This window comes from Podarcis pityusensis (assembly GCF_964106645.2).
Source record: "Podarcis pityusensis genome assembly, chromosome: 13".
In the NCBI taxonomy this organism is placed as follows: Eukaryota; Metazoa; Chordata; class Lepidosauria; order Squamata; family Lacertidae; genus Podarcis; species Podarcis pityusensis.
The window spans coordinates 48,560,262-48,587,065 of NC_138038.1; the positions used below are offsets into that span (position 1 = coordinate 48,560,262).

At 46.9% G+C, this 26,804-nt stretch overlaps 1 protein-coding gene and 1 long non-coding RNA gene across 5 annotated transcripts in view; one reads left to right on the forward strand and one right to left on the reverse strand.

The window, feature by feature from the left end:
* Positions 1 to 1,345, forward strand: part of LOC308462413 — a 31,961-nt gene extending 30,616 nt beyond the window's left edge. Inside the window, exon 4 of the long non-coding RNA XR_013979129.1 lies at positions 1,295 to 1,345. This is a non-coding gene — a long non-coding RNA (uncharacterized lncRNA). The remainder of the gene's footprint in view (positions 1 to 1,294) is intronic.
* LOC308462347 (uncharacterized protein) overlaps positions 1 to 26,804 on the reverse strand; it is a 68,827-nt gene that overhangs the window by 26,639 nt on the left and 15,384 nt on the right. For 2 of the 4 annotated variants that reach the window (XM_080980012.1, XM_080980011.1), the window contains exon 1: positions 1,371 to 1,527. The exons of 1 other annotated variant lie outside the window; for it this stretch is intronic. In XM_080980012.1, the coding sequence (XP_080836138.1) occupies positions 1,371 to 1,476 (106 nt within the window). In that variant the 5' untranslated portion in view covers positions 1,477 to 1,527. Of the gene's footprint in view, positions 1 to 1,370; positions 1,530 to 26,804 lie in introns of those variants that run through there. One more of the 4 variants, XM_080980013.1, reaches the window with a different exon arrangement.

Sequence of the window (26,804 nt, forward strand, 5' to 3'; positions counted from 1 at the left end):
ATGTAAAATATATAATGATGAGGAACTTCATTGGGATTTCTTCCCGCAAAATAGTGCCATTTAGCACTCCAAGATATATTATTAACAAAATCTCAGCCCCCCTTGCAGTTAATTCCGGGTTAATCGGATATTTTCATTGTGCCGTGATGTTAGACTACCGAAAAGGGGGGGGGGGGCGCATGCGTTTGCTTAGCAGGTTGTAAAATGGACAGTAGAAAAGGATATGTTCTACAGTGTCCGGCACAATCAAAGAACATCCACAATCTCTATCATTTCTGGGGATGTTTAAAAACCTGCCCTTGACAAAAGCTGAAGGAAAAGCATTCAGTCGGGCTAAGATAAAGGTCCTGCTTTGGACAGAAATTATTATTTTTGAGATATGTGACCCTGCTATCTCGGGGGAAATTATTAATTTTGAGATATGTGACCCTGTTATCTCGGGGGAGCAAATTTTATTTACACCTGACTTGATGTTGTTTCCCCCCCAATTTACCTTAATCTGTTTTGATTATTGCAATAAATATATTGCTCACTCAAATTATACAAGGGTTTGAAGATCTGATCTGAATACCAATAGATCTGATTTTCCTATGTAAGAGTTGGAACTTCTGGATTGAGTCCGTAAATAGGTCAGAGAGTAGACTCAAAGGTTGGCAACAAAATGGAAATGCAACCAGTATTTCATAGTGCTAGCCCACACCCAATATTCCATCGTCTGTATACCTAGTTCTGCACACATTGTCTCATACATGATTGAACTTGGGAGCCCCAGGAGATGTCTCAAGACGGATGTGAGGGTGATCCGACTGAGACATCTGTCACCCCATTGATCGCCAGGGCTCATCTGAGAGATCTGGCTGGCTAGGCAGGTGTCCTCCTGTTTCATGTGCGTCCCTCCCTAAGCTGCACGCTTGGTGGAAGAAGACTATCCCTGGTAGACAGAGTGTACCATTCTTTGATAAAGGCTTGATGATAGCTGCGCTCCCTGTATAGATAGAACCTCCCTGATAGAATCTCCCCCTGTAATGCAGGAATCTCAGCTAAATTATTTCAGCTACATAGTTTGTGAGAGCCCTGCCTTCTTTGCCCCTATCAGAAGAATGTCTCTGCTGTCCCCTAAACCTACAAAGATCTCAGCACACAGAAACAGGCACTTACAAATCTTAATAAAATGGTATTTGTTTTGGAACCATGGGATCCGTCCCTTGGGAATGACTATCCCGTTTACTGCTGGCAAATAAGCAGAAAAGTTGGAGGAAGAGAATCCAAGGGTTGTTATTGCTCTGTTTCTAAGGGTGGTTCCAGATGCCCAGATTTCAGGTACATGCATGAGAAGGCTGCAAAGAGGAAGGAAAGAGAAGTAAACTCACCTGTATCAGCCTGGGAAGAAGTCAGTGGCAGGCTGGCCCCGCAAAGGAGTCCCACAAGTGGTAAGAAGATCTTGGCCCACATTTTAGGATTCAGTGTGAATGGCATGTGGGCCACCAGGCCTGCTTATATAGCATCCTGGGAGACTTTGGTGAGATATGATTCCCATCAGTAGCTCCACCCAGACAATCCAAGAAGAGGCTATTCTGTGAGGTTCTCAGAAAGTCCTTCCAGAAACTTGAGTGCAATTGGGATTTGTGCGAAATCCTAATAGCTATGGGGAAGTTCACCTATTGTTATTATTTAATTTGTATACGACCCTTCATTAGCAGATCACAGGCAGTTCAGAACATAAAAGTACAACATGAGAAAACAAAATATATAATCTTGTTCCCTGATCTTCTTTAGAGGACAAGATGCAGAATTCGCAAAATGGAGAAGGAACATTGTGACCTTAATTCTCTGCTGCCTTGTGATGAGGGAGCACCGATTGGCTAATGTTTGTCTGAGCCCCTTATTCATGTACAACATCCCTACACAGTATGTGGAACTGGCACTTTTACCAGGGCTACGTAAGGTACGTTCTGCACTTGCAAGGAATTGGTTCTCTCTGCAGCCGGCACCACCACTTTCTTGTTTAACGTTCAAGGAGTTTGAAAGGAGACTGGTTTCTTTGGGCCTGTCTTCTTACTTAAAACCACTGCAGCAGAAGACTCAACAGGCTCTGTTCTGCCCTGGCAGGTGGGCAGCCAATGGCCTTTCAGCAGCGAGGCATCCCCTCTCACCTGAGCAGGCCTCTCATTGGACAATTCAATGTGCAGGAGCTGGTGGGAACTCCACCTGGGCCGTATCAGCACCATGCTTTAAGCAACTGATGCATTCAGCATGGCAGGGTTATTCCGAAGGATGTGCCTCCTTTCTTTCTTTTTCACACCAGCTTCACAGCAGCAAGACGTCCCCAAACTTTATCCCAACTCGTTGATCATATTATCTGAAACTACATGAGGCTTTCCCAGAATCTACCTGCATTCTGCTTTCTGGTCAGGAAATATTGCTCCTCTCAATGACACATGTTCCCCAAGGAGTAGAGGAGCCCCTGTCTTGTAACATTCACATTCATCAGTAGTGGTAGAAAAACTGCTTTAAAAATGAATCTGCAAGCCTCCTAACTCCTCTCTCTTTTATAGCCAGGTTACAATCCCTACAATGGTTTAAATGTCATTTTTTCTCCCCAGAGAAACATGGAGGCTTGCAGTTTGGCAGGAGTGCTGATTATTATCTGTTAGATTCTCTGACATTTCAAATCTCTACAGAAGACCAGGGTGGGGCTCCTCAGTGTAAATGGGATATGGGGGTGCCCCGCAAGACACATGTGTACACAGGCAGCCCACCCCATATCCCCTCATGCAGGGTAGGACACTGACAATCTTTCAGTGTATGGCCAGTGACACCCTCATGATGTCAAGCCCCTGTCCCAATCTCAATGTCAAGTAAGCGCCCAGGGAAGATGGGGAGCCAAGTAGCTCTTCAAAGGGACTTGGGCTAAATTGCAGCTACGCTACAAAGTGAAAGGTAGCTGCAAGCTTAAGACCAGCTTAAGGAACAATCCGTGATGGGTTAATTGCTTCCATAAAGCAAAAAACGAAAACAAAACAAAACATGCACAAAAAGTCTGACTTGAAAATTCATTTTATGTGAATAGTAGTGTATTCAGCAACATATGCTAATGAGCAAAAACATGGAGTAGCTAGCATGAAACACCCGTTTCCAAATACTTCCTTCCTCAGTGTATTGCTGTAAAGCTGTCAGGGGCTGGCCAGTGTTGGATGCCAGAGACTGGTCTGACTCTGACCAGGAAGAAAGACAGTCCCAGACAGAGCAGCCTTTAACAGAGGAGGAAGAGAAGAACTGGGGGCCCCTTCCTTCAAGATTCCCAGTAACAGGGAGAATAGCAGATTCAGTAGTATCACAGTTGGAGATTGAGGGAAATAGACAGCCCTGATAACTTTGCTAGGTAACCAGGAGGGAGGGAGCGTCTGGAAGGCTCTGCCTTTGAGAGCAGCGGTGATGCTGCTCCTTCCCCTTGGAATAGGAGGCAGGAAAGGGTTAAGGAGCAATGGAAGCACAGGGGCAGGATGATGGGGAACTGGCGCATCCTGTTGCGGAAGGGCAGGAGACTCAGACTGAGCAACTGATGTCTTGCGAGAAGTGGGCTTGATGCCACTCTCTGTGTTATTGTAAATAAATGGACTATAAGTCTGTGGGAGGCTCATTAATTCTTATCGGAAACTTCCGTGCATGCCTGCAGACCTGACAAAAGCCAAACACACAAAAAAACATTGCTGTCTGTTCAATATACGATCTATAAACATTTTTAAAACCATGAGACCCTGCTCATGTAAATAATCAATTCCATCAATACAATAAAAGTTGTATTGTAAATACTGAACATAGATTACGGCCAAGGGAACCTTACATATAAAGGTACCGTTCGAAGACAATGATTCCTTCAGGTCTAAATTCACATCTTGACCTGAGTTCTTATATTTAAAGGTTGTTTAATCAGCTTAACACCTTTTATGGGCATTTGTATCATAACATTTAGCTAAGCAGTATTTGGCAACATTTCCAGTCTGAATGGTAACAGCATACCTTTAAGGTGTGCTTCAGGTGTAACCAACAGACTTTGTGTTCTGGTATAACTATGATAGAATAGAATTTCATATTAAGATCAGGGCACCAGAAAATATTTTTTCAGTGAAGCTTGTTTGATAGTAAGATTGGTGAACAACAATTATTTATCATTTCAAGTGACCTAATTGTGGCAATAGTATTTTTTGGAGTATTTTTGATAGAACTTATGTTGGAAAGACGTACTATAGGCTAGCTACTCCATCCATCTTTTACTCAATAACATTTGATGCTGAATACACTGCCATTCCCATAAATTAAAATTTCAAATCAGCCTTTCCGTGTACATTTTGTTATTTTGCTTTAGCTTATGCATAAACGCCATGTTTTTGTATTTAATTGCTTTCAAGGCAGCCTCAGAAAATTCTGGACAGTTGATGTGTATGTTATTCCTTTCTCACAAATGAGTCTAGTCACAAGGCAGCGAAGGTGTAAGGTCAGAGTGTTCCTTCTCTGTTTTGCTAATTCTGCATCTTGTCCTCTAAAGAAGATTGGGATAGTCATTTCCAAGGGAAAGGTCCCTTGGTTCCAAAACAAATATTTCTTTATTAATATTTGATACCAATCTAGCAGAGTTAGCATGCAGCAGAGCAAAAGGCAATGAACAGTCCAAGGATCATCCCATTTTTGCCAGATGCCAAGTCACAATGATCGTCAGACACTGGTCACAAGATTTGCATGTGCAAGAAAAGGGTACACGTCTCGCATGTATACCAGGTTTACCTCAACCTGTTCTCCAAGCCCTTCACAAAAAGGAAAGCAATGAGGGGACTAATAAAAGTCAAGGCACATTGTCTTCCTTTGCATTTTCTGGTATCTTAAATTTGCACTTAAGTCAGTAATAATGTACTGCGCCGTTTATTTCCGGAGAAGTCGCCCTGTTTGCAGCATCAACAAAGAGCCTTGGGATGCTTTAAAAACGCAACATTCCTACGTTTACCCAGAAAAAACTCCCATTAATGCATTAATACATGAGCATTTGCTTACTTTTTACACACCGTTGCTGGCTAAAGGAAGCAGAAGAGGAGAGAGAAAGAGAAAACGAACTGTTTGCTCCCCACTGATGAAGAGACACTGTGTCTCACACCCTTTCCCTACACATCCACCCTCTCCTTCTTTGAGCCTTCTCTTTAAGCCAGAGGTTTTCAACTTTTTTGAGTCCATGGCTCCCTTGACCAACTACATTTTTTCTTCGGCACCCGTGTGCGGCTCAGAAGCCCATTTATGTCACCCTTGCCTGCAGAGCTGGCAGCTTCTCACCCTTTTCCACACACCCTCCCAGACTTGGTGGCCCAATGGAAACTGGCCAAAGGTGAAAGTGAGGCCAGCATCTTACCCAGGGAGCAGCAATGGCAGCAGTGGGCCCTGCCGGGCCTGCATGGAAGAAAGGCTCCCCTTCAGGACTGGCCACTCAGCTTCCAGGCAGGCATTGCATACAGCAAGCACAATAAAAGCCAGCATGGTGCCTGCCTCCCTGCCCACCTTCCCACCTGTCTGTCCCTTCCCAACAGCAATGGCTGGCAGACTGGCCGGCTTGGCTCCTCGCCCGCTTGCTTGCTTACTTCAAGGCCGCCTCACCTCCTGGCTACCAGCACCCAATGGCCAGCCCCAGGGGCAGCTTTCACTTGTACAGTATTAGGGTTGCAACAAACAGCTGTGCAAGCCTTTGAGAGTCAGAAATGTGAGAGGACATCATAGGGGGGAGGGAAGGAAAGAGGGACAGAGGCCAGTGTTGCCCGCGGCACCCCTGACTACAATTCCAGGCACCTCAGGGTGCCACGGCAAACTGGTTGAGAACCACTGCCTTAAGCAATGGGTGCCTCTCACCCTCCTTAGACCATGCAGGCGTGTGTGTCCTTCCCCACCCACCAAATCACCCATGTAGAGCAAGCAGAGGCCACCGGTTAGGGAGACCCACCCAAGGTTGCTTGCCGAGAGCCAGAGAACAAGGAAGATCTCCACCCTTTTTCTTTTTAACCCAACTTCAGGATTTGCCTGCATGGCTTAACTTTGTCCTCTCTCTCTTTGTCTCTACACCCCCGTGATTTGCCCCAAGGTTTACTGCCAATATACGTATACCTCAATTGCCTCAAATTTTCTGGGACTGCTATGGAAGCAATCAGATTTTTCCTTTGCCCTGAGATGTCCCAATTTAAGCTGCTCTTAAAGGGGCAATGGGCGTGAGCTACCTTTCACTTTTAGCGTAGCTGCAATTTGGCCCATGTCCGCTTTAAGAGTCACTTGGCTCCTCATCCCCATGGGCACCGACCTGTCACTGAGATGGGGGGGGGTTGATGTCACAACACACACACACACGTAGGTAGGAGCCAGGAGTTGTGAATAAACTGCGTCTACAAGAGCACCAGCCAGATGCAGTGCAAGGTCTACGACTCCCTGCTGGACCTTCCTGTGGACCTCCAGGTGGTCCACACCCTGGCGGTGGTCTCTATCACTGTTCTGTTCTGGGCCTCCTTGCTGCCATCTCCAGAGCTGGGTGTTCCAACTGCATGGAGGACCCAGAGACCAAAGGGAAAGTCTCGGGACTTGGCAGTGGCTTGTTCTGCTTGTCCCCATCTCCTGGTCTGCCAGTGCCATTGTCTGCAAAAATGTTAATCAGGCAATGGCTTTTTCCACCTGCTTTGCTCCACAAGCAACAGTTCCCAGAATTCCTTCAAGGGAGGGGGCAGCTATGACTGTTAAAGTAGTATAAAAATGTTTTAAATAAATGACATGGCTGGTTAAAACTAGTCCAGCACAAGATGGAAGAGGAGGAAGCTGACCAGCAGGCCACACTCTGCACTTGTAAGGAAGAAGTCAAGGAAGTGGTAGCTGGTTGGGTTTGGATTTGGTTTAACTTTACACCAGCTTAATTTACTGGGCTTTAGTTACGCCAGCTTTTTGTGCCTAGGGTTGTCCTTGAATGCATTATTATTGCATCAACATTTTCAAAGCGCCGGGTGCGGCTTGCAAAGTCTCACAGAATTCTCCATTAGGCAAGATGTCTGGTGAAATGCAGAATATTAGTGCTACTATTCCATGTAATGCTTTGCCATTAAGTAATACTGATGGCTAACAGGTGTATACTGTAAGATTGGAAGTACAAACACCTACCATCTATTGCCCAGTGGTCCTTCCTGCATTTGGAGCACTTCATGTATAATCCTCATTTAAAGACTATGGACAGCTACAATGGTCAATTATGTAATTAAAAATGCATTATAAAATGTGACACCTGAGGATGCTGCAAAGCAGTGATCCATCATCAGTGGTAAATTACATTGACAGCTATATTTTCATATCAGTGTAGATCCAGCTTGGATCTACAGGCTGCTGAGAGGGCAGTTCAGTCGACATATGTGTACCACTCCTCAGGCCAGTGAAGGAGGAGGGAGGCAGAATCTTAGCACTGACATTTTAAAAAAAGTATGGCTATCAGATATCTATGAAAGAAGTTTGAAAGCAAAATGTGGAAGCTACTTCCTAGGGCTTTAAAGGCAGCATAACAAGACTTGAAAATTGAAACACTGTTGCCAAGCAATGAAATGAAGGAATACTGAGCACATTCCCTTGAGAAAGGGGGAACTCTGAACACAACAGGAAATGAAAGAGAAGCTGGTTGTTGTTGCTGCTATCCTGACTCTGGAAAAGGGAATGTCATGTCTATGTCCTGGGCATCTTTCCTTACGGATTTTCCTGCATGTCCATGGCGTGGTTTCGGTAGGCATTATCCAGAAGTACCTGTCTTGTAGTAAAGGGGGCTTCATTCATATGAGGAAAAAATTGTGATATTGCAATGTTCCCTGCCCTGCTTTCCATGTCCCCAACATGTCTCCACTGATGCAGAACGGAAGACCACTTCTGTGTAGATTCTGCAGCCAGCTGGTAACCCCTCCCTCCGCCTGCTTCCGCTACAGCCAGCAAGATCCTCCGTCTCACTGGCATTTCCCTCCTGCTGAAAAAATTGCAGAAATCTCCTCCTTCCCATCTTCTCACCTACAAATATGGCAGAATTGTGTTCTGGCTCAAATCAAAAAAATGACGCTAATTGGAAACCTGCAAAAATACAAGGGTATGGCCCTGTGTGGGGTATCATAATAGCACCAGCAAGGCACAAGATCATGAATGAGAAGGAGACATACAACGATAGGAGCCAACTCCAGGGGGCCGTGGGTGCTTGGGCAAACTCAGCCCTCCAGCTGTTTTGGGACTACAGTTTCCATCATCCCTGACCACTGGTCCTGTTAGCTAGGGATGATGGGAGTTGTAGTCCCAAAACATCTGGAGGGCCAAGTATATAAAGTAATGTGAAAACTGGGAATTACAGAGATAGACGGATTATATATAGATATATAAAGATATATAGAGGTGTATTTTTATGTTCCCTTAGATGCAATATTGTTGTGCTCTGCCTCTGACTCTTACTCTGAAAATATGACAGTTGAGTGGCTGGCAGATGGCCAATCAGGTGTTGAATCAGCCCATTCAATGAGCTGGAAAAACCGGATTGGGGTTACGAAGAGTGACTTATGGGAACCCCTTCATTTAAAACAGATCCCTGCAGCCACATGTGGTGCTTCCCAGAGTCTCTGCAGGGCATGGTGCTCTAATGAGAATGTGAAAAGGAAGGAAATGTTCCAATCAGAAATTCAATCAAAGTAAAGAACAAAGTGGATGAAATGGCGATGACAAATAACATATTGTTTTGTAAGCAGGTTTGAGACTGTGGAATGGCCGTGTCTCCCAAGCCACGGAAACTTGGAAATGGAGGCAGAACCATCAGAAGTCAGACTCCTAACTGCCCGACTTCAGCTTGTGAGGCCTGCAGTTGTGGGTCTCCTGTGAGATGACCAAGTCTGCAGATGACACTAAATTGTTCAAGGTCAGTTAAGCTAAAAGCAATCACAAACAGTTCCAAAAGGACCTTTGCAAAGTGAGTGAACGAGCAGTATTACAGACAAAAACGCGGCAGGAGAGCGGCCCATCTAGTGCATTCCAAAATCCCTGTTGCATAGTCTTCAATGACAACAGAAGAAAAGGATCCTCTGCATAATATTACATGCACACACATACCACTGACTTCTAAATTCACCTCTCCAAAGTGAGCGAATGAGCAGTAAAATGGCAAATGCAATTCTGTGTAAACAAGAGTAACAAGAGGCATGACTGAGCAAGAAAGCTTAATTTCCCATAGACACTTGTAAGGTATGAACTGGTGGTGACTGACGTTGAATGAGACCCTGAGGTTGTGGTAGATATCTCAGTTAAGATGTCAACCTAGTCTGTGGCAGCTGTAAAAAAGGGTCTGTGTCCCTTTGGAGAATAGAAAACACAGTGGAGACTCTTGTAGCTTTAAGAAATATGCTTTATTCACCTATTTACACCTTCAGTCTGCATAGTGGGAGTCCAGATCTTACGGCATGGTCATTTCACAAGGCAGCAGCGCAGGCATCCTTTAGCCTGCCTGCCCAAGATGGAGCTCAGCTCCTCTCCTGCTGCTTCTTCCCAGCAAACCTTGCTCAAAAACTGCCTTTTCCTGTCCCCTCAAACAACTCTCATCACCTGAAACTGGTCTCTGTTCACGCCTCAGGGCAAGGGGAAGGAGTCTTCTTGCATTGTTAATGGCCCTCCATTGTTCTTTTGATAGCCATAGCTCAGACAGGTTGGTTTGCATAAGCCAGCCCAAGAATTCGCTGTCTGGCACAGCTCTGCATCTTGTACTTTATTTATTTATTTTTCAAAAAAAATAATATTAATTTTCCATAAAATTTGTTAAACAAACAAACAAACATAAATCTCAACCGTAATTAAACCAAACTTAGTTACATTGTTAAGTGACTTCCTCATATCCCCCTGGTTGAATTACAGTGTATATCATTTTAACTGTTTTCCAAAACCTAAACTCTTAGAAAATTAACTTAATCACTTAACATCTTTCTTTCTTTCCAGTTCAGCATTAAACATATTAATTCATCACATTACATATTTAAATCCTAAGCCTATCTGGTATTTGCAAGCTTTTCCAGTTAAATTAACTTAACTAAATAGTCTTTAAATTTCATCCACTCTTCCTGGTAATCCTCCTCCTTCTGGTCATGGACTCTTCCAGTCAGGTCGGCTAGCTCCAAAAAGTCCATCATCTTCATCTGCCAATCTTCCGCTGTTGGAACTTCTTGTGTTTTCCAATTCTTAGCTAGTAGAATTCGAGCAGCGGTTGTGGCATACAAAAATAATTTAACATCTTTCTTGGGCAATTCCAAACCTATTATTCCAAGAAGAAAAGCCTCTGGTTTCTTAATAAATGTATATTTCAACATTTTTTTCAATTCATTATAAATCTTCTCCCAGAAGTCTTTCACCTTGGGGCAGGTCCACCACATATGATAGAAAGTACCCTCCTTCTCTTTACATTTCCAACATAGATTATCACTGTTATGGTAAATCTTTGCTAATTTTACAGGAGTCAAATACCATCTATACATCATTTCCATTATATTTTCCTTTAACCCCGTACATGCAGTGAACTTGACCCCTTTCTTCCACATTCTTTCCCAGTCTTCAAATATTATGTTATGTCCCACATTTCTTGCCCAGTCTATCATCACTGATTTAACTTGTTCATCTTTTGTATGCCACTCCAACAATAAGTTATACATTTTAGACAAATTTTTAACTTTAGAATCCAACAACTCCGTTTCCAACTTGAATTTTTCTGAAGCAAAACCATTTTTCTTATCTAATTTGAACAATTCTTTAATCTGGTGATAATGTAACCAATTTATCTTGTCTTTAACTTGATCAAATGGTTTTATTTTATAACCTTCTTTATCCTCCAACAATAAATCTGAATACCTCAACCACTTGATGTCCATATTTAACTTTTTCTGGGCCTTCGCCTCCATTGGTGAAAGCCATCTGGGTGTCTTTCTTTCTAAGAGATCTTTATATTTTATCCATACATTGTACAGAGATTTCCTAATTACGTGATTTTTAAAAGCATTATGGGCCTTTGCTTTGTTGTACCATAAATATGCATGCCATCTGCATCTTGTACTTTAATTCATATCCCAATTAATCAAAACCCTAGCATTTATTCATTCTTTGGATTTAGTGGGTTCCATTATTGTTCAGAGTGTCAGTTAAGAGAGACCAACTGCCTCTTCTTGTTTTCTGGCCTCAGACATGCCTCATGTTGTTGTATCTAGTTTCTCTCATTATGACAGTTTTCTTTATCATTAAAGCTTAGTTTACATTTATGTGAGCCACTTATTTTTTTCTCTTTTTTTTTAAAAATGATATTTATTAAAAGTTTAAAAATTACAGAAAAAAAGAAAAAAGACAACAATAGAAAAGAAAAAAAACAAAGAAAAGCAATACAACAATACAGCAAAAAGAAACAAAGAGAAAACTAAAACACACATCCAATATTCCATATCTTTACCTTTCCTTTACTTGTTTCATCGACCTCCTCACACCTCCCTTTTTTTGTATTCTAGTTCAATTCACTATTTCAGCAAATTCTTCCCATCTTTCCCAATTTTTATTCTATAATTTATCTTAACGGTCTAACCTTAAATTTTTTCATTTTAACCCGTTATCAATCAGCTTTTACTTAATTCTTTGTTGCATTTCTACTAAAACCATATAGCTTCATTCCAGCATCCTTCTAACACTCATTAATTTTACAATGTTTCTGTAAGTATACTTTAAATTTTTTCCAATCTTCTTCCACCGACTCTTCTCCCTGGTCTCGGATTCTGCCAGTCATTTCCGCCAGTTCCATGTAGTCCATCAGCTTCATCTGCCATTCTTCCCTGGTGGGTAGATCTTGTGTCTTCCAATGCTTTGCAATAAGTATTCTTGCTGCTGTTGTAGCGTACATAAAGAAAGTTCTATCCTTCTTTGGCACCAGTTGGCCGACCATGCCCAGGAGAAAGGCCTCTGGTTTCTTCAGGAAGGTATATTTAAATACCTTTTTCATTTCATTATAGATCATCTCCCAGAATGCCTTAATCTTTGGGCATGTCCACCAAAGGTGAAATAATGTACCTTCAGTTTCATTACATTTCCAACATTTGTTGTCGGGCAGATGGTAGATTTTTGCAAGCTTGACTGGTGTTATGTACCACCTATAAATCATTTTCATTAAATTCTCTTTTAAGGCGTTACATGCCGTAAACTTCATACCAGTGGTCCATAACTGTTCCCAGTCGGCCATCATAATATTATGTCCAACATCTTGTGCCCATTTAATCATAGCAGATTTTACCATTTCATCTTGAGTATTCCATTTCAACAGCAAGTTATACATTCTTGACAAATTCTTAACTTTAGGGTCTAACAATTCTGTTTCCAACTTTGATTTTTCCACCTGGAAGCCTAGTTTTTTATCCAAGTTATATGCCTCCATTATTTGATAATAATGGAGCCAATCTCGTACTCTGTTTTTTAATTTTTCAAAGCTCTGCAGTTTTAATCTGTCACCCTCTTGTTCCGAAATTTCCCAATACTTCGGCCATTTGGCCTCCATATTGAGTTTTTTCTGAGCCTTTGCTTCCATTGGTGACAGCCATCTTGGGGTTTTATTTTCTAACAAATCCTTATATCTTATCCAGACATTAAACAGTGCTTTTCTTACAATATGGTTTTTGAACACTTTGTTTGCTTTAACCTTATCATACCACAAATATGTATGCCAACCAAATACATTATTGAAACCTTCCAAATCCAAAACATCCGTGTTTTCAAGAAGCATCCATTCTCTCAGCCAACAAAAAGCGGCTGATTCATAATAAAGTTTTAAGTCTGGCAGGGCAAATCCACCTCTTTCTTTAGCATCAGTTAATATCTTAAATTTTATACGAGGCTTCTTGCCCTGCCAGACAAATCTGGAGATATCTCTCTGCCACTTCTTGAAACAGTCCATTTTGTCCAAAATTTGCAGTGTTTGAAACAAAAACAGCATTCTTGGCAATACATTCATTTTTATCACAGCAATTCGGCCTAACAACAATAGCTTCAAATTTGACCATATTTCTAAATCTTTTTTCACTTCAGTCCAACATTTTTCATAGTTATCCTTAAATAAATTCACATTCTTAGCAGTCATATTAACCCCTAAATATTTCACTTTCTTAGCCAGTGTCAGTCCTGTCTCCTTCTGAAACTTATCTCTCTCAATCTCTGTTAGATTCTTCTCTAAAACCTTAGTTTTCATCTTATTCAACTTAAAACCTGCTACCTGACCAAATTCTTGAATTAGTTCTAATACTCTTTTAGTGCTGGATTCTGGCTCCTGTAAAGTCAATACTAAATCATCAGCAAATGCTTTCAATTTGTACTGTTTGGCTCCCACTTGTATACCTTTTACCAATTGGTCCCTTCTAATCATATTTAACAAAACCTCCAAGACCGATATAAAAAGCAACGGAGAGATTGGGCAACCTTGTCGTGTTCCTTTCTCAATCTTAAATTCTTCCGTCACTACATTGTTCACAATTAATTTGGCCTTCTGTTCTGAATAAATTGCACCTATACCGTTTCCAAAACCTTGACCCACCCCCATCCCCAATAAATTCTTCTTCATAAAACTCCAGGAAATATTGTCAAAAGCTTTCTCCGCGTCCACAAATATCAAAACTGCTTTGGTATTAATCTTCACTTGTAATTTTTCTAAAATATTAATTATATTCCTCGTATTGTCGGACAAGTGTCTGCCCGGGAGAAAGCCCGCTTGATCTTTATGAATTTCTTCTGTTAACACCTTTTTAAATCTTTTAGCCAAAATATCTGCAAAAATTTTATAATCCACATTGAGCAATGATAAGGGGCGGTAGTTCTTGAGTTGTGTCTTTTCAGTCTCTGTTTTCGGTATAAGTGTGATGTAAGCTTCCTTCCATGACTCTGGTGCCCTTTTCCCTTCCAGTATTTCATTACAAACTTCATTTAAAGGTTGTATTAACCATTCTTTCAAAGATCTGTAATATCTTGAAGTCAGTCCATCCGGTCCTGGAGATCTACCTGGTTGCATATTCTGAATGGCCCCTTCTACTTCCTGTTCCGTTATTTTGTAGTTCAGCATTAATTTATTTTCTTGAGAAATTTTTTGTAGTCCATTCATTTTCAAAAATTTGTCAATATCCATTTCTTTCTGCTTCTCCTGTGTATAAAGTTGTTTAAAATACCTCTGGAAGCACTTTCTAATTTCCACTGGATTCTGTATGTTCTTTCCTTCTACTTCCAAGTTCGTAATGGTATTAAGTTTTTGTCTTTTTTTCATTTGCCAAGCCAACAATTTACCACACTTATTTGCTGATTCAAATGTCTTTTGTCTCATCTGTTTAATCTTCCATTCTATTTCCTGATTCATCATTTTCATGTATTGTACTTGATATAACTTTATCTCTTTCAAAATCTCCTGAGACTTTGGTTTCACCCTCAATTTCTTCTCCACTTCCTTTATTTTTTCCAAGATTTTGTCTTTTTTCTCATTTTGCATTCTCTTCTTAATTGCATTCTGTTGTATCAAAAATCCTCTCATGACAGCTTTACTTGCGTCCCAGATTACTCTTTTTTCCACAGTAGTGCTCATATTTATCTCAAAATAGTCTCTCAAAGTTTTTTGGGCCTTCTTAGTAAATTCTTCATTCCTAAACAAAGTATCATTCATCCTCCATCTAAAGGAACCAATTGGCATCAATTTCATTTCCATCTTCACAGCATTGTGATCGGAGCAGGTCTTGGGGCAAATTTCAGCTTTACTAGTCTTCGGAGCCAGTCCTCTGGTTACCCAAATTCGGTCAATTCTTGTCCATGTCATTTTAGCCTCGGAGAAGAAAGTTCCCTCTCTTCCCAGAGGGTTCTTCGTTCTCCAGATATCAACTAAGTCCATATTTTCAGTCATATCAAAGAAAGTTTTTGGTAGTCTTCCATCCTTAGTTACTATCTGTCTTTGTGCCTTGTCCATATTTGTAGACACAACGCCATTCATATCTCCCATCAAAATCATATTGTAATCCATATAGTCCATCAGAGTCTCATGTAGCTTCTTAAAAAATTCCGATTTTCCTTCATTTGGTGCGTAAATACCTATTATCAAAAAATTTTCTCCTTACGTTTGAATTTCAATTGCTACAAATCTTCCTTGATCATCTTTGAATATAAATTTTGGTGATAAACTCTCCTTTGCATAGAGGACCACTCCTCTTTTTTTTACTTTATCCGATGAGATAAATTCTTGGCCTAATCTTTTATAATTCAATAACTTCCTGTGTAACCTTGTCACATGTGTTTCTTGTAGACAAATCAAGTCCAAATGCTCTTTTTTCAATAAATGAAATACTCTCCGCCTTTTTTCAGGGCTGTTCAGTCCATTCACATTCCAACTCAAGACCTGCAACGCCATCATGTGGTTACTTTGGTGCCCCCCCACTGCCCCCAAAGCTTGCTCCTCTTCTGTTGGTGGTAGTGTTGGCACATTCGCTGGGGGGTCCAATCCAAAAGATAATGTCGTTATGTCCAATGTTTCCCTGGTTGGTGATCTTTTCTCCAATGCTCTTTGCTCTGATCCTCTATCTGGTGATCTTCTGTCCAATGCTGTTGGCTCTTTTCCAATTCCCTTCTGTAGGTCTTCTTCGTATTTAAACAGAAACTTTATTTTATCTTCTACTGATCTTATTTTTATTTTCCTTCCTTTGAAACTGAAGGATAGGCCTTGAGGAAATTCCCACCTAAAAATACTCAGTTTCTTTTACTCCTTTTAGTCCCTTTTGAGTCAAAAGAGGGTAGTTGAAACAATGTATCACTCTTGTTTCACTGGCTGTCCATGAGCGGTCTATTCACAGTCTATGCAGAACTCCAGAATACAACAGTCTTAATGGTATCCCGTTCCCAGGTTCTGAGTGTTATGTAGTGTAGTTTCACCCTGGGCCAATAGGGGGATACTGTATATAGTTTTCACTCAGGTCTGTAGATAGTTTTCACTCAGGTCCGCGGCAGTTATTTTAGGCGGGAACTCTGGGCTGTTGTGGTTACAATGTTGACAGCCGGCTGCCTATAAATACAGGCCGGCTGAGCTGTTCGCAGTTAGTTCTATTCCAGCTTGCCATAATAAAGAGCTACTTGAAGAAATCGCTGTGCCGGCTGCTATGTCAACCCACGACTTAACACTGGCGACGAGGGTGGGATCGATGGACATCAGAGCACAGCCAGATGCGGCCAGCCTCTGAACTGAGCTGAATCACTGAGCTGAATCACAGAGCGAAATCACTGAGCGAAATCACTGGGCAGAACCAATTCAGAGCTGACTGTTCTGGCTAGAGCACTGTGTTCCATCCATCGCCCTTCACGCCGGCATCGGAATCATGGCTTCACTTGTGCCTCTACCGCCGTTTGCGCCAGCCTCTGAATCATGGGACTCCTACCTCGCTCGGTTCGACTGCTACCTCCAAGCCAACGAGCTGACAGCAGTATCACAGGATCGGAAGCGGGGCCTATTCCTCAGCCTCTGTGGGCCTGAGGTGTTTGAGACGGCCTGAGCGTTGGTTGCGCCTGAAGCAGTCCAGGCAACACCATGGGACACGATCCAAGAGAAGCTCCGCAACCACTACGCACCAAAGCCGTCCAAGATTGCTGCCCGCCATGCGTTCTACCACCGGAACCAGGCAGAGGGGGAGTCAATCAACAACTACACCACCGCCCTGCGACAGGCTGCAATGCACTGTGAGTTCCGAGACTTAGACGATGCCCTGATGGATCGAATCGTCTGCGGGGTCCGGGACATCCATCTGCAACGGCGCCTCCTAGCCAAGCCAGACCTCACGCTACAGAAAGCCATTGAGGAGGCTGTGGCCTCAGAAGCTGCTGAACGCTCCGCCCAGGAGATCCGCAAGTCCAGCAGCCCGCGTCTTGCTAGGGAGCCAGTTCCGGTGCATCATGAAGAGGCCAGCAGTGAGGAGGCATCCTCCAGTGAAGACGATGACGTGCACCAGACAAAGCGGGAGCGCAGGAAGTTCCAACTGAAGTCCAAGGGCCAACCGGAATGTGCTGGCTGCGGAGGCAACCATTCCCGTGCCCAGTGTCGATTCAGAGACGCCATCTGTAGGAAGTGTTCCAGAAGGGGCCACATCGCTAAGGTCTGCCGATCGGCTCCGTCTGACACCCCCCCTTCATCGACTCGCAAGTCCAAGTCTTCACTCCAGTCTGCCAAGGAAAGTTGTTTCGCTCTCACCAACTGCCACTGCCCGTCTGGAACCACGATTGGCCAAACCGACTCGCCTACGCGACGCAAGCTGAACGTCACGGTGCTCATTGAAGGAGCTCCATGTGACATGGAGATCGACACCGGGTCTGCCCTGTCCATCGTGTCATGGAGCACCATCAAAAGACTGGTACCCAGAGTGTCCAAAAGGCAACTCGACTCTCACCGCGTACACCTGAGAGACTACCAGGGAAACGACATTCCCGTGGTAGGCGTTGGCCGGTTCCGGATCGCCTTCAAGGATTTTTCGGGCCTGCTCCGGTTGGTGGTGGTCGAAGGTCAGCGGCCAAGCCTCCTAGGGCTAGACTGGTTTGATGCCCTCGGCCTGGAAGTCACCGGCATCAACTGCATCTCTAACGCAGAGACTGAGGGTCTGGTCAAAGACTTTGCCGAGGTTTTTGACGGCACCTTGGGCCAATATACAGGTACGCCCATCTCCTTTAGCCTTGATCCACAAGTCGCCCCCATCAAGCTAAAGCCACGCCGGGTTCCCTTTGCTCTCAAGGCTAAGGTGGACGAACAACTGGACAAACTGATCGCCCAAGGAGTTTTGGAGCCGGTTGACCACGCAAAGTGGGAAACCCCCATCGTCACGCCTGTCAAGCCAGATGGGTCGGTGAGAATCTGCGCTGACTACAAGTGCACGATCAACAAGGCACTTCAGCAGCACGCTTATCCGGTTCCTGTTGTCCAACACCTGCTGCATTCCCTGGGTGAGGGTAAGGTCTTCGCTAAGCTGGACCTTGCCCAAGCCTATCAACAACTGCCAGTCGATGATGCCACTGCTGAAGCCCAGACGATCGTCACCCACCGGGGGGCATTCCGTTGCCGCCGGTTGCAGTTCGGGGTGAGTGTGGCTCCTGGCATCTTCCAAAGCCTTATGGAGCGTCTCCTGCAAGGGCTTCCAGGCGTGGTACCATATTTTGATGACGTCTTGGTGTCTGCAGACTCACACCAGCAGCTGTTCGAGCGCCTCCGTGCCGTGCTGACCAGGTTCCAGGAGGCCGGGCTCAAGGTAAAGAGGGAGAAGTGCCAGATCGCCGTTCCACAGGTAGAGTTCCTGGGCTATCTTATCGATGCCTCCGGTCTTCATCCAACCACATCCAAGATCCGCGCTATCCAGCAGGCCCCCACTCCAAAGAACAAAACGGAGTTGCAGGCATTCCTGGGGCTGCTGAACTTTTATAACATGTTCCTGCCCCACAAAGCCACAGTGGCTGAGCCTCTTCACCGACTCCTTAGCACTAAGACGCCTTGGGCCTGGGGTCATCGGGAGACGGCGGCTTTCAACGCGGTCAAGGCTCTCCTTTCTTCAGACAGTGTGCTGGTACAGTACAGTGAATCCAGGCCGCTGGTCCTTGCCTGCGACGCCTCACCTTTTGGCATCGGTGCTGTCCTTAGTCACCGTTTTCCAGATGGAAGAGAAGCACCGCTCGCCTACTTTTCCAGGACACTATCTCCGACGGAACGGAATTACAGCCAGCTCGACAAGGAGGCATTGGCACTTGTGGCTGGAGTGAAGAGGTTCCATGAATACCTCTATGGCAGGACTTTTGACCTCATCACTGACCACAAGCCACTCCTGGGCCTCCTCGCCGGTGATCGTCCAACTCCACCGGTCCTCTCACCACGCATGCTGCGATGGACTGTTTTCCTGGCTGCCTACCACTACCGGCTCATCCATCGCCCGGGGAAATCGATGGGCCATGCTGACGCCCTCAGCCGTTGCCCTCTTCCAGCATTTGTGGAGGACCCGGCTCCAGCTTCATCGCTCCTTCTGATTGAGAATCTTCCGGCAGCGCCTGTATCGGCTGCCACTGTGGCCTCCGCATCTGCCAGGATCGCACCATCAGCCGGGTGCTCAACTGGGTGTGGAGGGGGTGGCCACAAGGGCCCTTTGCATCGGAGTTCCAGCCCTTCGCAACCAGACAACATGAACTCTCAGCTCATCGCGGCTGTCTGCTGTGGGGAGACCGCGTCGTGATTCCCCAGGGACTCCGTCAGCGCGTCCTGGAGGCTCTGCACGTTGGCCACCCGGGAATTGTCAAAATGAAGGCGTTGGCTCGGTGTTACGTCTGGTGGCCTAATATGGACGATGCCATCACTGCCTGGGTGTCCGCCTGTCAAGCGTGCCAGGAGTCGAGGCCTGCACCACCGGCAGCTAAGGGACACACCTGGGAGACGCCAAAGACACCCTGGTCGAGGGTGCACATCGATCTGGCTGGCCCCTTTCACGGCCGGACCTTTATGGTAGTGGTGGACGCCTATTCCAAATGGCTGGAGGTCGCCCTGATGCCCTCCACCACTACCGAAGCTGTCATCCGGGTGCTGCGGGGCCTGTTTGCAACGCATGGGTGTCCTGATGTCCTTGTCTCTGACAACGGACCGCAGTTCACGTCAGGCACGTTTGAGCGGTATCTTTTGGGACTGGGCATCCGCCATGCCCTAACGGCACCCTTTCATCCATCCAGCAACGGGCAAGCGGAAAGAATGGTGCGCTCGACAAAAGAGGCACTGGCGCGCCTGGACCGGGGAGACTGGCATGAGCGGGTCGCCGAATACTTTTTCGTGCAACACATCACCCCTCATGCGGCCACAGGGAGGAGTCCTGCTGAACTGCTTATGGGCCGCCGCCTCAGGTCACCGCTCGACCGGCTACACCCAGACTTTGCCGTGGCTGAACCCCCAGGCTGTGCCAACGCACCACGGTCATTTGTCCCAGGAAACCAGGTCTTTGCCCGGAACTATGTGGGGGACATCCCTTGGGTGCCAGCCACAGTAGTGGGAGTCACTGGACCTCGCTCGTACCAGGTGGCACTCGAAGACGGACGCTTGTGGCGACGGCACATAGACCAGCTTAGGCGCAGGGTTGGGGACTTGGACACTACCGAGATGCCCCCAACTGCGCTTGCGGCTCCAGAAGAGACACGTACAGATGGCGAGGCCCCACCTACACCTCCCTCACAAACTGCCAGCGTGGAGCCGAACCAAGCCGTTTCAGAACAGACTCAGACCACTCCACTTGCGGAGGCTCCACCCACAGCAGCGGATCCAGGGGAGTTGGTTCCAACGCCACCTAGGGTCGCACCACAGCCTCAGCGAGAACTGTGTGGCCCTCCGGACTTGGCTACCAGTCCCCGGCGGTCTGGCAGAGTTTCCAAGCGCCCAACTTATTTAAAGGACTATGTTGTTGGACAGGTATCACTGTTGGTCTAAGTATGGGAAATGTAACCGATATGCTTTTGTGCTTAATTGAACCATTACGCGTAGTGCTGTATATAAGGAAACCATTACGATTGTAACTAACGCCTTATCTCGGTGGGGAGGGGTGTTATGTAGTGTAGTTTCACCCTGGGCCAACAGGGGGATACTGTATATAGTTTTCACTCAGGTCTGTAGATAGTTTTCACTCAGGTCCGCGGCAGTTATTTTAGGCGGGAACTCTGGGCTGTTGTGGTTACAATGTTGACAGCCGGCTGCCTATAAATACAGGCCGGCTGAGCTGTTCGCAGTTAGTTCTATTCCAGCTTGCCATAATAAAGAGCTACTTGAAGAAATCGCTGTGCCGGCTGCTATGTCAACCCACGACTTAACACTGAGCGATGGAAATTTAGCTTCTTTCCCTCTCTTTTAGCAGGCAAATATTGTCCAAAAGCTCCCCCCCCCTTCTCCTGCTTCCAAAGGGGGGTTTGCTATTTTTAGTGCTGGTAATTTAGACGTTTAAAGTAAACTTTCCAAGGCTTTAGCTTAAGCCTATTTGCTTCTGACTATTTACAAAGAAGGGAGGTGGACTTCCTGTTTTAAACCTCCCCCCGTTCGTTGCCAAATTCAACTTTTGAAACTCCAATACTTCGCTTTACTCATGGGTAATTACTTTTAGATCCAATTGTCAACAGGAAAAAGTTAGCGCTCTCCGGCAACGGCTGTGCGGCTTCACTCCGTGGAGGTAGCAGTCAATTCAAAGCACCACGCCACTCAACCCACTTTGCTCCGGGTCCCCAAAAACGGGTTTCCCCGTGAGTAGGGGAGGCGCTGATGGTGCCCGCCGAATCCCACGTTCACAGGCTTCACCCGCCTGTGATTTTTGAAGGGTCCCCGCCTTCGCCGCGGCGGCCAGACCCGATTTCCACGGAGCAGATTCCTCTGATTCAGAGGAAATCCGCCATTGCCAATGGCACAAACCCGGAAGCTCTATTTTTTTCTCATAGCAAAGGAAACTCTGCTAAGGAAAAGTGTTGAATGTCCTGAACTGCGTGAGGGGATATTCCCAGTTTGCCAGGAGGATTCATTTTGTAAAACATCCCCCACCTCCAAAACAATTGGGTTATGAGCACAGTCTGACATAGAGAGGAAAAAAATTATGGCCATGTATATAAAAGCTGTGAAAACCCTTGAGCCTGCTGTCCCTGTTCTCACTGTTGCACAGCGGTACATTAATCAAGCAGAGTCTTCTTCATAAGCAGAATAAAACTTTACTGAAGAAAATAAACTTGTTCATAAACAGCATAGTCAAAAAGCATACACAGAGTGCTCATAATAGCTAGCTTAGTCTTCACAGAGGCACAGATCTTGATTACTGATTAACTGTAGTCCTAGAGCCGCTCTGTCTGCAACAACACAACATACTGCCTGAGACACACACACACACACACACACACACACACACACACACACACTACCCTGCGGCCCACAGAGATGGCTGGTTACATTTATAGGGGAAATGAGTCATGAGTCACAGCGACACAGCATTTTACTGCTAACAGTTAGGCTTGTGTAGGCCTTGTAGGCCGCACTGCCTAGGCCTTGCCTGCTTCTGCTCTCAGGAACCTTTGTCTCATGACACTCACTTCAAGCAACTATCCTTTATGGAGATTTCAATGAAGAATGAGCTGGTGAAAAAGGATTTGTGAGCAACAATTGAAAAATCTGCACCAGCAGAAGAGGCAGAAAAAGTAAAGTCGGAAATGCAGGACAGAAAGGCAAGGGCAGAAGTTTCAACTTATGTGAGTGACAGTGACTTGCACCACATAAGAGATTTTAAGACTGCCAAAGAGTTGTGGCAAGGTCTGAAAGAGTTGTATGAGAGAAACACTCTGAATAAGAGACAGTATCTATCAAGAAAGATTTTTAATATAAAATTTAAAGAAAATGGAGATTTAGAAAAGCATCCAAGTCAAGTGACAGAGTTGAGAGATCGTTTAAATACTATAGGCAAGAAATTTGAAGAAGAGGACAAAGTGGTTCTAATTCTGTCAAGTCTGCCTGAAAGTTACAGTTCTTTGATACATGCACTAGAGACTAAATATAAACTTGATATGAAAAATGTTGTATCAAGACTTAAGGAGGAGGCTGCTAGGAGAGCTGAAAAGACAAAAGAATGTGAAGCGCAAGTATTTGCTGTACAAAAGACTGATAAGTATTGTCAGAGTCGCTTCCAGATCCTAGCTCACAGAGGATCACGCTAGCCAGCGATCATTAAATAAAAGTCTTTATTGAGTTACAGTTTCCATTCTCAAGCTGCTGCGTGCAACCCTACGTCTAATGGTTAGATCGGCGAAGCTCCATCTGAGTCTCCGCCCCTTGTACACCAACTTAATATCCTAGCCTTGCTCCACCTTTTCCGCCTGACTGTTCTTCTCTGGGTCCCTCTGCCCCCCGGGGTCTCTTCCTTCCGGGATTCCTCTGACGCTGACGCTGACCCCCCTGACTCTTCTCCCTCCTTTCGGCGGGCTTTAGGACCTGGCTCCCTTTCCGGGCTGCCTACTGCGCCACCTTCCTGTGCATTTGAACTTGGCGCGCGCGCCCAACCTTCCACCTTCCGTCTGACCGTTTCTTCGCTCCCCGATGGAGGTGTGGCCACTCCTGACTCGTGCCCTCCCCCCTGTTGTGAGCTGCCAGCGCTTGATCCCTGGCGCCCTTCCTCTTCCCTGCTCTCTGGTGGTGACGCTGGTCCCGATTTCCAACTGCTCCCCTCTGAGTCCCCTCTGGCTCTATCTTCCTGGGGTGTCCCCCTAGGCTCCCCCCTTGCCCTGGCCACTGGTGCTCCTTTCTGTGAATCTTCTGATTCACTGGAAAGACTCGGAGATCTCGGGTCGTCGTCATCACTCATCTTTTCTTCTGCCTCCTCCCCCTCGCTCTCTGTTTCCTCCCTTGCCCTTGCCTCTGCTCCTGAACCCCTGACATCCATCCCCCCCTCGAAGCCCCCTCTTCCCCCCTCCCCTCCTTCCGGTGCGGGATCTGGGTGCTGCCGTGTCAGGGGGACGAATGTCGGATACAGTTCGCTTCCCGTGGCGGGCCGCCATCCGAAGTCTTCCGGTTCTTCCTCCCTGCTCTCGTTGACGACGGTCACCTCCGCTTCCATCTCTGTGCCGCCGTGCTCGAAACCCGGGTTGTCCCCGAAAACGTCCATGTCCGTCTCTCCCTCGTTGCCTTCTGGAGACGTTGCTTGTCCTGGACCCTCCAGCCACCTTCTGCGGAACTGCTCCTCTGGTCGATCATCCCACCAATACGAGGGTTCTGAAGCAGATCCCGAGGGTGACCCCTCCGGGGAACGGGCGTCTCGTGTCGGTTCCTCGTCCGAGTCGAACCCCCGGAACGTGCTGGCTGAAAGCGTGGGCGTGAAAAGCCAGTCGTCGAAAAAGTCTGCTGGCATTGGCCTATGTGGGAAGAGGGCATGAAACTCTTCTTTGAGCAGAGGTTCGTCTAAAGTGTAGCCCGGCACCCAGCTGTTGGCACTGGCCGGGGTGCCCTCCTTGGCGAGAAGGTATTCTACCCCCTCTTCCCCCCATCTGGAGTCCAATATCTCCGTGACTTCGTTGATGCGCTCCTCCTGTGCCACTCCCCCTTGCCCGGTTCTCTCTCGGAGCGGACCCGGTGCCGTTCCTGGTTCCTGAAACCTGTGAGGTGCCTTGTAGGGAGTGAGCACCGATCTGTGGAACACCGGATGCATTCTGGAACCCTCCGGAAGAGCCAGCCTGAAAGCCACCGGGTTGACCTGTTCTTCGACTTGGTAGGGCCCCAGTTGTTTATGCCCTAGTTTCTTCTTCGCCAACGACCTGGCCGGCACTGCGTGGGCTGCTAACCAGACCCAGTCTCCCACATGGATCTCTTCGCCAACCCTTCTGTGTTTGTCCGCTTGTACCTTGTATGCGTGTTTAGCCAGCTCCAGGTGCCGCCGCAGCTGATCGTGGACCTCCTGCAACTCCGACGCGAACGCATCTGCTGTCTGCGGCTCCCCCTCCCCCATTCTTTCCAGTCCCGGGAAGGTTCTGGGGTGCCTCCCGTTGTTGGCGAAGAACGGCGTGACCCCCGTGGACACGTGCTTCGTGTTGTTGTAGGCGAACTCGGCGAGAGGCAGGTAATCCACCCACGTCGCAGGCTGTTGATTCGCATAACATCTCAGGTACTGCTGCATGATGGCATTGACCCGCTCCGCTTGCCCGTTGGTCTGCGGGTGTCTAGCCGACGCCAGGTTGATCTTGACGTTCAGGAAGCCCATCAGCCTCTGCCAGAAGTTCGAGATGAACTGTCGCCCTCGGTCGGACAGAATAGACCGCGGCAGACCGTGAACCTTGAACACGTGGTCTATGAACAGTTTGGCGGTTTGTTCCGCCGTGGCCACCTTCGCACACGGAATGAAATGTGCCATCTTGGAGAACAAGTCCACCACCACCAGCACAGCCGTCTTGCCCCTCGAGCTGGGCAGATCCGTGACAAAGTCCAGGGCCACTCTCTCCCATGGTTCGAACGGAGTTTGCAGCGGTTCCAGCAGTCCGGCCGGCGGTCTGTGCACTGGTTTGGCCCTCTGGCAGGTGTCACACCTCGCCACGTAGTCCGCGACTTCCCCTCTCATTCCGGGCCACCAGAAGTCTCTGGCTACTAATTCCACCGTCTTCTCCTTGCCAAAGTGCCCGGCAGTGGGCGCGTCGTGCAGCTGCTGCAGTACCTTGGCGCGAAGTTCGTCTCCCGGCACGTAGATGGCCCCTTTACGGATGAGCAAACCATCTCGCAGCTGGAACTCGTCGGTCGCTGCCGTGCCCCTGTGCACCTCTGCCATCTTTGCTTGCGCGAAGGAGTCATCCTGCAACGCTCGTCGCACCGCATCCAGGTCAACTGTCGCCGCCGCGCACGCCCACACTGTCGGTGCGAAGATGTGCATGGCGGCCGCTGGCGTTGCCTCCTCCAGATACTGTGGCTTACGGGAGAGAGCATCCGCCATGATGTTGGTGTCCCCCGGGACATACTCTATTCGGAAGTCGAAATTCGCAAAGAACTCAGCCCAACGTATCTGCCTCTGGTTCAGGAACTGTGCCGTGCGCCAGTGCTCTAGATTCTTGTGGTCCGTGCAGACCTGCACCGTGTGCTTGGCGCCGATCAGGAAGTGCCTCCACGCTTTGAACGCTGCATGAATGGCCAGCAACTCCCTGTCCCAGATGGTGTAGTTCTGTTCGGACTTGCTGAGCTTCCTTGAGTAAAACGCTCCCGGCCTCCAAACCCCCTGCGGGTCTTTCTGCAGCAGGACTGCTCCCACGGCTCTGTCCGAAGCGTCTGTCTCCACCCTCATCGGCCTGCTGGGGTTGACATGAAGCAGCTGCTCTTCCGACGCGAAGAGACGCTTGAGTGCCTGAAAGGACTGCTCCGCCTGCTCTGTCCAGATGAACTTCTTTTTCTTGGAGCTGAGCGTGTCCGTGATGGCCGCTGTCTGCATCGCAAAGCCTTTGATAAACTTGCGATAGAAGTTCGCGAAGCCGACAAACCGTTGGACCTCCTTCCGGTTGCGTGGGCTTTTCCAATCCAACACTGCTCGGACCTTGGCGCTGTCCATGGCGAGCCCTTTATCAGACAACTTGTAGCCCAGGAAATCCACCTCCGTCACGTCGAATTGGCACTTCTCCAGCTTGGCGTAAAGCCTATGTTGCTGTAGCCTGCTCAGCACTTCCTTGACGTGTCTGTCATGCTCCTGCTGCGATTCCGAAAAGATCAGGATGTCATCCAAGAAACAGACGCACGTCTTGTAGAGGAGCCCCGCCAACACGTGATGCATGAAAGCTTGAAAAACGTGGGAGCCATTTTGCAATCCAAAAGGCATAACTCTATATTCGTAGGTGCCCAGGGGCGTGAACATGGCTGTCTTCCACTCATCTCCTTCCCGCATGCGAATGAGGTTGTATGCCCCTCGCAGGTCCAACTTGGTGAACACTCTGCCCTTCCGTACCTTTGCGAGGAGGTCGTCGATTCGGGGCATGGGGAAGTCCGATGGCTTGGTCACACTGTTCAAGATGCGAAAGTCCACTACAAGTCTTTTTTGGGGCGTGTCCCGCTTCTTAACAAAGAATACCGGACTGCCCCCCGCTGCCTTGGACTCTCGGATGAAACCGCGCTCCAAATTATGATCTATGAACTCTTTGAGTTCCTGCAGTTCGTCCTCAGACATGGAATACAGCTTCCCTTTGGGCAGCGCCGCCCCCGGCAGCAGGTCAATTTTGCAGTC